We start from the raw sequence: 12,671 nt of genomic DNA on the forward strand, positions 1-12,671 counted from the left end.
AGAGAGAGAGCAGAGTTCTGCTGATGGAAGTCCTGCATTATCTAGGATCTCCTCCTCTCATCTGTCCTCCCCCATCTCCCCCTCCGCCTCCTCTGCTCTGTCTCCCATCGAGGGTGAAGGTACATCCTGTTATCAATGTATGCTTCTTGTTGCAGCCACACAGATAATTAAAATGTAAAATTGCTCTATATGTTGCTAAATGTATAATTTTCTGTGCACCAGGTGGGACAGATGCGTTGTCATGCATTGACGGCGCTGTAAGTGACAGCTTTGCTTCCACAACAATACTGTCAAATGATGAGCGTTGTGATGAACAGTCAAACATGCAGAGTGAAATTGAGAAGCAGCAAACTGGGCAACTTGTCAAAGAGGTGAGATCATGTTTGAGTGTGTATCTGTTATTCTGCAAACATATCGTTATTCCTCCCTACCAAACTAATAAGGTGTCACAAAGGAGAGATAACACACAACTCAATTTTTCTCTGCAGCTTGAACAAACACAGAGGGAACTGTCTCGACTCCAGCAGGTAAACAGGAATCTGCAGGATGAGCTACAACATGAGAGAGAGAGTCATTCATGGGTAAGGGTTCATCTACAGGTATAACACAGAAAACACTCAAACATATAAATATTCAATATATTGTCACACAGCATTTTATTTCAGCTACCGATTTTAAAAATCTGCCGCTGAAAAACAGTTGTTCGTTGTTCTTCTTTGAAGCATCAACATGTAGATATAGAAGATAGCATACAAAAGATGGACTGAAGTCCAGGCCCTTCCGCATGCAAAAATGACATGTAAAAACAGCTGTGGGTTTTGCATATGGACTAATTTGCCTAATCTTTGCAATAAGACCACGGTGGAAAGGCAACAACGGACTGAAAGGACATTTTAGTTCCTTGAAAAGTAGCTCCTGAGACATTAAAATCTGGGTATTTTGTGTGGAAACACTTTGCTAATCTAGTTTGAAGGTGATGCTCCTTACCATATTGTGAAAATATACATTGTTCTACAATTTAAAGGCAATATAGGTAGTAAGAGAAGTTAGTTTTACTTTCAGATTTATTCATGGAGTGACATCCACAGTTGTAATTACACTATAATTAATGTAGTAACACAGAGAAGTTGTTTATTCTGTATTAAAATATCAGCATCAAAGCACAGTTTGTCCTAATTAAAGCTCACTGTTTCCCTCTAGAATGATCTTCTTTCAAACTCTCCTTCGGAGCAAGTGTTGGCTTTAAAGCGACTGCAGAAGATGAACCACGACCTCCGCCATGAACTGGAAGCTCAAAAAAGGAGTCAGGAGGAAGCCAGAGAATCTGAACTTCGGCGACGAGTAGATCTCTTAGCCCAACAAGCACAGTTACTGGTCACAGGTGATGCCACAGCACTTGCACAAGCCCATCTAGAGCAAGATCGCAAGCGGTTTCAGGAGCTGCAGGCAGAGTGGGAGCGGCGTTTGGCCTCCCTGAAGTCCCAGCTGAGCATCAGTGAGGAGCAGAGGAAAGAGGCTGAGTCGCGCTCGACACAGCTGCAGCAGGAGTTGCATAATTTACACAATCTCCAGCAGGAGGCAGATCGCTTGCAGAAAAATCTCCAAGAGGTGACGACTCAACTTCGCGCTAATGAGGAGACACAGGCCCAAAAGGAGGCCCGTCTGGAGAAGCACCTCATGCTCCTTCAAGCAAGTCAGGAGAGAGAACGGAGGAGCTTGACTGCCAGCCTGGCGCAGGCAGAGCGACTCTCACAGGAACTTCAGGAGAGATTGGACAGGGCTGAGGAGCGGGTGGGGAGTCTGAATAAGACTCAGGCCTGGACCAGGGAAATTGAGAAGGCTCAACAACAGCTCCAGGAGGAGCTGGCATGTACAGTATCTGCTGTGCAGAAACTTCAAGAGGAAAGGGAGCAGCTCGACCGTCGCTGTCAAGAGCTGCAGAACCAGTTGTTTGAGGCAGATGGGGAGGTGGGCAGGCTTCAGAGCCGTTTGAAAACAGATGAGACACACTACTACAATCTGGAGCACTCATATGAGAGAGTTTGTGAGGAGCTGCAGCTGGCTTTAGGGAAGGTGCAGCAAAAGGAGTCTGAAACACAGGACATGCGAGAAGGCTACGAGAGACTGCTGGACAGGAAGGAGCAGGAGCTGAGTGAGGTTTTGCTGAAGATGGAAGTCTTAGGTAACAGCCTGGAGGAGACAGAAGTGAAGCTGAATGAAATGCTTAAAGTTTGCACCTGTGCTTCTCCTCATGAATCCACACAGCAACAACAGGCAACTAATCTCTCTTTAAATGAAAATAATGGTGAACCTGCAAGAGTCCGTTCTCTCTCAACTAGCTCATCATATCAGAGCCATGTCACTGCAGGAGATGACCCAGAAAGGTTTATGTCTGTGATTCAGATGCTGGAAACCAAACTTTATGCGACTGAGGAGAAGTTAAGAGACATCATGCAAAGACTGGAGGAACGGCAGAGTCACATCTCCTGCCAGGACCCCCACCTTTGCTCCCAGCTCACCCGGAGCCGAGCCACCGCTCAGCACCTCAGTCTGCTGCTTCATAGTCAGGCCAAGCAGAGCCAGCGCTTTGCCCAGGAGACAGAGAACTGCTGCCGGATGTTGGTTGGCAGGTTTCAGGTGGCACTGAACATCATACAAGCCTGCAGAGAGAGGCTTCAAACCGCCCCGATTAATATTGCAGACTTTGAGAAGCAACTGGCCACTGTTGTCGCCTGCCTTCAGCAAGGAGAGAAAGATGCAGAGAAACAAAAGCAGGAATCACGTAATGCCAGCAAAGGAGAGGACAAGATCCTCAATGATGTGACGTTAGCTGAGAGTGCTCAAAGTAAACTGCCACCAGAGGATGACATGGAAAGTGTTGGCAAGTGTTTAATGAAGGAGCTATTTGTAGTAGGGAAAATGGTGTCTGTGCTTCAGAGTCAACAATGCATCGGACAACTATCCTTAGCACAAAGTGAGGATGAGGGTGACGTGGCACACAGGTACAAGAACATAGTCTCCAAGAGAATAGCCCTAAAAACAGAAAAAAGCAGAGCAGACTGTGATGGAGCCATCAGTCGAGTTTGTGCTGAAGCGGAGCTCATTTATGCTGCTTTAAAATGTCAGCAGCAATACGAGAGCATGACTCAAGTGAATAATCAAGAAGTGGAGCATCAAAGGAAGGGTCTGGCAGATGTCAGTCCACCGGAGTTGGCTCCTTATGAGGAGCAAGTGCAGACAGAAGGAGCTGCAAAACCAGCTGCAAAGGATGACTCTGATGTCAAAGAGGTAGACGCAGAGAAAGAACCAGACTGGTTACGGAGACTTATATACCGGCTGCAAAGACGTGCTAAATGCTTACGCCAGCTCTGCCAGGAGATCACTAATGCCAATGGAGTAGACTGTAGTATGGACGACAACTGGGGAAATGCTTCTGCAGCTAACATAAATTGGATGCAGGAGCAGGCAAAGTTGATTTATTTGTCAGACAGGCTGCACTTGGATTTAGAGCAAGAGTGGCAGCAAAGTGAGGTGTTACGGGCCAAACTGCAAGCTCTGTACAAAGAGCAGGATATCACATTCAAGGATGAGCAGGAGGCTTTTAATCACACCTTATGTCAGCTTCAGGAGGACAACAGTGTGTTAAGAGAAGAACTAGAGCAGGCTGAGCAAAAGATAATATCTGTGGAGACGGGGAACCAGAGACTCCTGGAAGACATAGGGAAAATTGAGAATTATCATGAGGAACGCATGAAAAAATTGGACACCGAGTATCAAGAGAAGATAAGAGAACTGCAACAGATCCATGAGGAGGAGATGAAACACTTGCATGGTTACTACACCAAAGAGAAACAGCCTAAACCCTGCACAGAGGCACCTGGGCTCGGATACCGAATGGTGGGAGGTGATGCAGCGGCCACGAGAGAGGCTTACCAGAAAGATCTAGAAAAAGTTGAGGTAACAAAGAACTAATTTCTTCATCAGATATTTGGCAAGCAATTCATTTTTTTTTAAAACAATTCACAGCTAATTGTGAGGAAAAGTCGGAATTGAGTAGATATTCTGTGTCAACTGTATAACTTCTGCTCACATGGAGCCTTTTTTTAAAGATCAAGTTTGGTACTTACATCACTTTTACTTTGATTTGAAATTTTAAGTCCCATTTTATCCTTTTAGTTTTAGCTGTTTAAGATTTGTTGTGGGAAAAACACTGTTCCTAAAGATAAAGGTGAGGAGCCTAGTACAGTATAAGTACAGCATTATCATATAGTTTGCTCGTTTCAATACAGACGTCCTCTGCTATGGAGGAAATGCACAGGAAGCTGATCGGTGATCTACAGCGGCAGCACAATGAGGAGGTGGCAGCACTTCTGAAGGAGAAAGACCAGCTGCTGCAGGAAGAGACAGCTGCCACAATGGCAGGTAAAAATGAGTCATACGAAAATAAACAGCACTGTTAGGTCAGTAGAAACAGAATTTGTTTATTCAACCAGACTTGAAAATTGCTAAGCTGTTGTGCAGTATGAAAAGTTACTTGTAGATGAACAGAAATGAAGTTACTCTGGGTAACAATTATAAACAATTATGAAAGTTGTCATATGTTTCTGCAGCCATTGTAGCAATGAGGAGAGCCCATAAACAGGAGCTGGAGAGAAGTCGACAGTCTCAGCAGATCAAGGAGAGTGCTGACATCACACAACTGTACGTCGAGCATGAGTGAGTGACTGCTGGTCCTTTCACAGCACACTGAAGCTACTGACTGACGGCTACAGACTTACTCTATTACTGGAGCATTTACTGCAGGGCTGATGTATTACATTGCATTATATTGTAATGTGCTCCTTATACAGTAAACTAGTAACTCTGTATATGGTAGGCTGCAGGGGTTGCAGTACGATTTTGGGTTTTTCATTTTTTTTGGTCAAGACAGATTTGAAAAATATAACCAATAACATTCCTTGACAGCAAAACTCACCATTTGTGTCTGAAAAATGACATTTTTAGATCCCTAAGTTAACAGAATATTGATGATTGATGATTAATGACAAAACCTAAGTAGCTAGCAGATTTAATTTTTAATACTAAAAATACTAACCAATTATCCAATATCTAACCTATACACTCTATTGCACTTATATTTACATTCACGTATCTGTATAGGATTCAGGGTTTTCATGTGACAGCCACAACTCACCTGTCAGTCTACTTTTATGGTTCCAGTGTCGATCAAAACTAAAGGCAATGTTTAGACAAAGCACTGGCAGCATCATCTCCGTCTTAAACGTTTTACCACACTGTTGTGTCTCCCTCTGAGGGCAGACTAACAATCCCTCAATTGGCTGCAGTTGTGCCAGCTGAGGTCATGACCTGTGTCACTGATTAAGTGATTTGATTGAATCAGTGATCTGATTTGCTATAAATAGTATTTTAACTATATATCTTTCTCTATCTTCTTGTAAAGCTTCTTCCAAAACTCTCACTCACTTTACTGTACAACATCGTCTGTGCTTCTGTTTGGCCACTGCAGCAAGGAGATCCAGTTATTGCACAAGGAGCTTGAGGTGTTGTCAGTTCAGCACACTCAGAAATGCCTGGAAAACTCTCAGCTGAACCAGGAGCTGCAACATGAGAGACAATCCCTGATGCAATACCAACAAGAAAATGAGGAGCTCAAAAAGAATCAGGTATAAACAATTTCTTCTCGCAAAGGTGTCTCAGAGAGAATAGCTGAGTATTCTTCGTCTGTATTCATTCAACATAACCACATCTGGATGACCTGAACAGTGTGTTTTCTTCTGAAGCCATTCATAAAATATATCAGTGTGTCTTCTTCTTGTTCCCTGTCATTCTTTATTAAGAGCGAGGCAGATGAAATGTCTCAACTTCATTTCTTGCAAAACGGGAAACAGTCATATGATGCCCCTCAAGTAGATGACTTCTATGAAATGGAGGTAAGTGCCTGGAAAAGTTTAACCCTTTTTTCTTTGTACCACATCATAAACTCTCCTTAAAATCTCTGTCTGTCTTGAGTTCAATTATACATATTATAAAATATTAGAGGGAAAAGGTGGAATAATGATTATTTCCAGAGGTAAATAGTAAATGTTCGGACTTATCTTCTCCCCTTTACTAACACACAACATATAACCTACTGGAGAACTGTAATTTGTGCTTTGTTACACTATATTGATGTGTGTTACAGGTGATTCTGCGGGCGAGAGAGGCAGAAATGCAGTTTCTCAGACAGGAAGCTCATTCTCTCAGGGAAGAGTTGAAGATTGCTAGAATGGTATTGAAATATCTTTAATTTTCCTTTTTCTTGTTTAAATTTTCAGAGAATCTCTGGCAGTCATACTTAAAAAAACATTTTGTTTTTTACTGAAATTGGTGGATGAGTGTAAATGAAACAAAACAGGCAAACATGTCAGATCAACAACAAAAACCTCTTTTCATTTAATATTTACCTGAAGACTAAGGGAATGTGATACAGTTCACTTGATCAAGGCAGCGGTATAAAATGATGAATGAATGAATGCAAGGACTTTTATACACAGAATTCAATGTAGTGAAGTGCTGTACATTTTGGCTGCAATAAAAGCACCAATAAACCAAGTTAAAAACTGTACACATGCACAAAGAGGGAGGGAGAAAATGAGATTTACTATTTATAAAATAGCATTAACAAATCTCATCAAAGATTCAAACAGACAGATTGAAACAGACAGCAGCTAATTATAGGCCATACTAAGTCTGAGGCTGCAAGTCTAATTTTTAAAGGCACAGTGTTCCATATTTTTATATACGTAAAGGATGCAAATGTAAATCATGTTATTTATGTACCCTGACAGTCTGATAATGTATTTCTCATTCATATGAAAAAGTAACTTTTAGAACACAACAATCTGTGATTTCACAGTGACGTGCATGTGTCATTGTGTGTGTGTCTGTGTGTAACAGGACAAAACATATGCCCAGAACAAGCTCCAAGCCCTCTATACAAACAGCCAGGATGAACCTCGTCATGATGCTAACAAACTCTGTGAAGATTTCAAGTCCAACACTTGGTCTCCCAACAGAGACGCTTCAGGACAGAGCCTCGGTGAGACACTCCTTACTTTGTGTGTTTTTTTTTAAATGTAATGATAACTTATGAGATTTAAACTCACACACACATTCAAGTGTTTAACACTTCTTTAGCTGGTTAGTGAATCTGAAGCCTTGTGTATTTTGTCAGCACACGGTTGACTTAATCATGTTTAGATCCACCTGAAAGGATTAGTGGAATCTGGTGGAATAAGACTCTTTTGCTCTTTTGCCGAGAGTGAGACAAGAAGAATGATACCACTTTCATGTCTGTATAGTGAAAAGGAAGCCACAGCCAGCAGCCCAAAAAAAACAAAACAGGGAGAAACAGACTGGCTCTGTCCATAGGTAACAAAATAAATGTACCCCTCATCAAGTAAGCGAATAATTCCCTTTGTGTTTTCTGCCCTTGTGCTTTTTCAGATGACACTGTGACAAACACAAGTAATGCTGCTTTTCTGAAGAAAACAGAGAAATCATACCTCACAAGACAGATCAGAGGAGTGAGATCCAAGGTGAAATTTTTGTCAGTTGATAAACACAAAAACCTTAATACGTTGCCTTCATACAGTATAAACCAGTTTTAAGCCTTTTTTAAACCCTTACCTCACATTGAAGTGTTTCAGTCATCCAGGTAGAGATTACTTTTTCTTTTATCTCATATTTTCTTTATTTGTGTTTGGCTTGCAGAGTTTAAAAGAAGGCCTTTCAGCCCAAGAAAGAATGAAGCTGTTTGAGTCTTTCTGATCCAAACAAGATGAGAGTGTGGGATCTGCGTTTCAGAGTAAAACTGCTGTTTGGTCAGTGCAGTTCAAAGACAGAGGATGTTATTTTGTCTATTACAGTATGTGTAACTCTTTTTTTAAACTGTAAAAAGTTGAATTGTTCCTCTTTTGTTGTTTATGTGCTTTGTGATTTGGAAAAGAGCAGTCAAGATTTTAGTGTTTATGTTTATGTGTGTGTGTGTGAGAGAGAAGCATCTTAATGCCACTAGAGGGAGCAACAAACACCGGTTTTTCTAGATAAACATTTCTAAAAGTTTACTATAAAATATAACAGAGTAATCACACAGAAATAATAATATTCATATATTTTGATGCTCAGGATATTGCACAGTGTAACGTATAGACACACTACCTGTGTTTTTATTAAAAGATAACTAAGTGTGTTGCATCCTTTGTATAAAGACTGTTATTAACATATTGCACCACTAGATGTAGCATAATACAACATTTACTATGCCAGCGAAGGCGACAGAGATGATGTCACTGGGCTTTTGCAAAATGATACTCACAACGTCCAAATGCAAAACTGACTCGCTGCCACTTGCAGTAAAATAAAGTGTCCTAAGTGTTGATATAGCAGAGTTGTTGGGAACATGATAACTACACAGCATGTGAGGCCTGGCAGGTCGACCAAAAACTCAACCAAGACCTGTCTCACCTTGTAGTTCAACATACAGTGATAGTGTGTGACACAGAGCTCTCAGAAGCCCTGCAGCTAATGAGGAGGCTGTTGCAAGAAAAACTGATGTCTGCTCTGCTCATAAAACACACATACTGTACCTTGTCAGTGGAGCACAGAGTCTGCATGTGATAACACACTCCATCATCAGATCAGCTGACAGGCAGAAGCAGAATAGGATCCTCGGTTTCATTGCAGACAGATCATCAGAGGCAAAAATCTTGTAACAGCTTCAGAATAACCCACCTTTGCTTAACATGCTGTTGACATTTAGGTAACATGCCTCACATTACTCAGATATGTTGTAGCTTGCCTCATTTAACCCATAACACTTCATATGTGTAAACCTAGATTTATCTAGAACGTTACATGAAGAGCTTTAAGACGGATGTTTTCTTTACTCCAACGTGCCCAACTTTATTCAGTGGAAACAAGGATCTTTAACGATAAATGTCAACATCTCCAGAGATCTGATTTCTGTGTAAATTTTCAATCATCTCTCAGTGCCCTTGCAGAAGACCTAATCTTGACAGTGATCTGTTCCTTGGAGTCATATTCCTAAAGAGGAACATTGCACCTCATTAAAACCTAACACTCATCTTTCCTTCCCTGTGACTACAGTGTGGGAAACTGCAGTCATGTGAGCCGACACTTTGATACTTAATATTATCCATCGTGGATATAATTCTGCACCTGTGGGCTTTTCTGTTTGGCAACATAAGCACCGTTCTCTGAAAGTCAGTGTAGATTTTTCTTCCTAAAATAATGTAATCCTGGTCTAGGCGGGTGGAGTTCAATTTTTTTCATACACTAGATTTAAATGTTGTCACTTATAAAATAAAATAATTAAGAGCAAAATGTTTATTCTTAACCTTGGAAATAGTTTGACAAAATTATCTTAACTCAAGGTCCACTTACTGTTGAATGTGGTTGAAAGCTCTGCAAAAAGCCAGTAATTCTACTTGAGCTAAAACACATAGTTGATTAACTGATTAGTCAATTGGCAGAAAATTAGTCTTTAACTGTTTTGCCAATCAATTATTCATGGAATTATAAAATGGGAGTAAAATGTAAATATTGCTTGTATTCTGTTTTTTTTTTTTTTTTTATCTCACTGTAAATTGAATATCTTTGGGAACTGGACTGTTTTTGGACAAAACACATTTTAAAGGGGTCACCATGGCCTTTTGTAATTTTATTTTTGATGTGGAAATTCGAAAAATTCTCTCAGAAATATAAAGAAATCCACATTTACAGGGTCAGTGAGTACAGAAACTTTGGACCATGATTGGATGATTTTCTGTTTTGTTGCTTATTGGTATCAGTAGGCTACAGTGAAGTCTTTGATATCATTTCAAAGAATGCATAAAAAAAGTATCTATGATGAAGTAAGGGTTCCTGGTGAATTTTGTCCCTTAAACCAGATAACTTCCCTTCTAACATATTTTTTTCATGTCTTCTTTATACTTCAATGAATAAACACACGTGATTGATTGAATCTAACTGAAAACATGTTCAAAAATTACTCTCTCATGGCTTTGTGTTTCATTTTATCTCAAATTCCTGAGTATCTAACACTAATACAATATTTACTCCAATTACAACACTTTTAACAGAAGAGAAAGAAAGAAAGAAATTCTCAACTATATATAAAATATCAACTTCTGTCAGTGTGTTTCTACATTCATTTATGTGTAGAGTAGCATGGTGCACCTGTGTTCCCTGTTCTGAGTCGAGCTGCCCCACAAACGCTACTAGGCCCTCATGACTGATCAGCGGCTGATGTAGAACCAGCAGCACACAGGTGCACCTGCTTGGGCTGCAAAAATAAGTGGCCCATTTAGTCATGCAAAGATCAATTACTGCAACCAGCACAGAAGCTGCTCTGATCAGTGAGCACAACCTGATACACTGCAAAGAACTGCATGGATGTCTTTTTCCCAATTTGATTTGGATTACAGTGTTACAAAAGCAAGACCAGAGGCGTGTGACCTACATGCAATTTGTTTGCTCATACTCAAATTTGTCAGTGTTTCCATGACAATGGATGAAGCCTACGTTGTTCACCTGAGTTAAATATACATTTGGCATCTGTGTCAGTTTGGCAACACCAGCCTCGGCATGGAGGAAGATGAGGCTGATTGGTATTAAGGAAGCCATGCTGATACACTCTACTATTGTGCTGTCAGTAGAACGTGTCCAAAACAAGCGAAGTTTGGTTGGTGCGAAAACAAATGTGAAGATGTACAGCATTTTGTTCAAAAGGACAAATACACTTCACTATCCACCTGGATGAGGCATAGCAAGGTTAATTAAACGTATTTGATTGAATGCAGATGTTGCCTCAAAGTAAGAGTTACCTGAAATTTAACCTCCAGTCCTTTTTGTGTGGAGCTGACATGGTCTCCTTGTGCTATTCCACAAGGTGAGAGCACTTTATTATTATGAGACAGGATGTTGATTAGGCTGGTCTGGAGTATAACTGGAGCAGGGAGGTTAGTGAGAAGCTCCCTGAAAAAAAGTCCACTGTCTTGTGGATATGCAGCATTTCTCTCTGTTGGGTGGGTGCACAACGCCTTTCTTCCCCCACTCAGATTTTTTTTGTCAGTGCTGGCTGCCAACAGAGACTCGTGTTTGTTCTCTCTCTTCCTTGTGATCACGGCTGTCTTACACCACAGGCCTGAAGCCATTTTGTTGGAGGAAAGTCAGCTTTGTTCCTAAGATGGACAGAAATATTTTTTGTGTTGTTGTTTATGTTTTTTATCGATAGAAGCTGAAAAAATCTCAATCAAAGGGCGACTGCAACCTACGTGGTAGCACTTTACAGCATATAAAAAAGTAATAAGGAAGGCAATACTAACCAACAAGGATAATTCCCTGATAATACCCTGGTAATATCCTATTTATTAACCTTTGCCTGAAAAACAGGAGAGAAATAATGTGAGGAAGTATCTCAGGATAATAGTACAGCAAAGCATCTCAGTAATAATGGGGTACCATCAGGCAAATATTTTAATAAAGTTACAGGGTAACGTTGAAAAGGAGGGAAATGTGGGGTAATAATAGTATGATGTGTCTATGATAACGAGAAAATATTAGTTTAATGTTTTCACAGCTCTCGCACAGTAACATCACTGTGATACCATCACATTCATGTCACATATAATGTTGATATTCCACTTCATGAGTTGGGATTTCTTACTTGAAAATGTAGTTTTAGTGTAATAACTTTGAGTCCTGATTCATGGTAATGAGTTGTTTTATGCATTATTATGCTATTTCATAACTAAAACAACAACTGACATATGCTCCCAGTGTTTTGCGTTCACAAGTTTCTCCTTTGTAGTTATGGAGCTACATTAAGTGCAAATGCTAACGTCAGCTGAAAAAACGTCTGTTTCTGTCACGTACTTAATTAGCTTCGCTAGTGCAAAAATAGATTTTGTAATGTTTCACACCTTTTTTATTTGATTTGGCACAAACTAGATTACTCATGTTGTTCTGCATGTTGCTTGCTATTGTTAGAAACCTGCAAGTGATGCTTCAGTTGATTTTTTTGTTATTTTTTTTAAAGCTGACTTGATGGCTTGACAGACAGATGATCCTCTATGCTGTCACATCCACCAGTAAAGCTCACAAAGACATGGACACTAAATAAGAAACTCTAACCCTATTTTAGCACAGATTTCAGACAAAGCAGTTGATAAAAAGTCAGATTTATTTAATCTTTCATTGAATTATCAATGGGTGAAACTGCTGTACTATAAAAATCATAGGAAATAAGAAAAATGTTGAATGGTACATTGTTTACCACCATCTCATCTGGCCGACCTCTTTGGCTGTGATCCTAGGTCATTAAAATATGTGTACTGTACCTTTCCCCTCTGAAATAAACTCTGCACCCTCCATCTGAAAGGTAAAATGAGCCACAAGCTCTTGCTCAAAGATTTTACAAATGCACGATGGACATAAGACAAGACATAACATCAGATAAATGTGCTGATTAACTGTGTGATCAATTTAAACCCAACAGCAATCACAGGCCATGTTGCAGATCCTGCATACAGCTATAGATAATAGAACAATGAGCAGGAACTGCAGAATCACACATAGGGAGTGAGAAC

The 12,671-nt window shown here is 40.2% G+C and overlaps 1 protein-coding gene across 1 annotated transcript; it reads left to right on the forward strand.

The window, feature by feature from the left end:
• Positions 1-5,612: 5,612 nt before the first annotated feature.
• Positions 5,613-7,853, forward strand: LOC141018875 (myosin phosphatase Rho-interacting protein-like). The gene is made up of 6 exons (XM_073493594.1): positions 5,613-5,684; positions 5,859-5,951; positions 6,203-6,289; positions 6,958-7,099; positions 7,507-7,598; positions 7,774-7,853. The coding sequence occupies exons 1-6, from the start codon at positions 5,643-5,645 to the stop codon at positions 7,828-7,830; spliced, it is 513 nt and encodes a 170-aa protein (XP_073349695.1). The 5' UTR covers positions 5,613-5,642; the 3' UTR covers positions 7,831-7,853.
• Positions 7,854-12,671: the final 4,818 nt, after the last annotated feature.

Source organism: Pagrus major, chromosome 23, assembly GCF_040436345.1.
Source record: "Pagrus major chromosome 23, Pma_NU_1.0".
NCBI classification, from domain to species: Eukaryota; Metazoa; Chordata; class Actinopteri; order Spariformes; family Sparidae; genus Pagrus; species Pagrus major.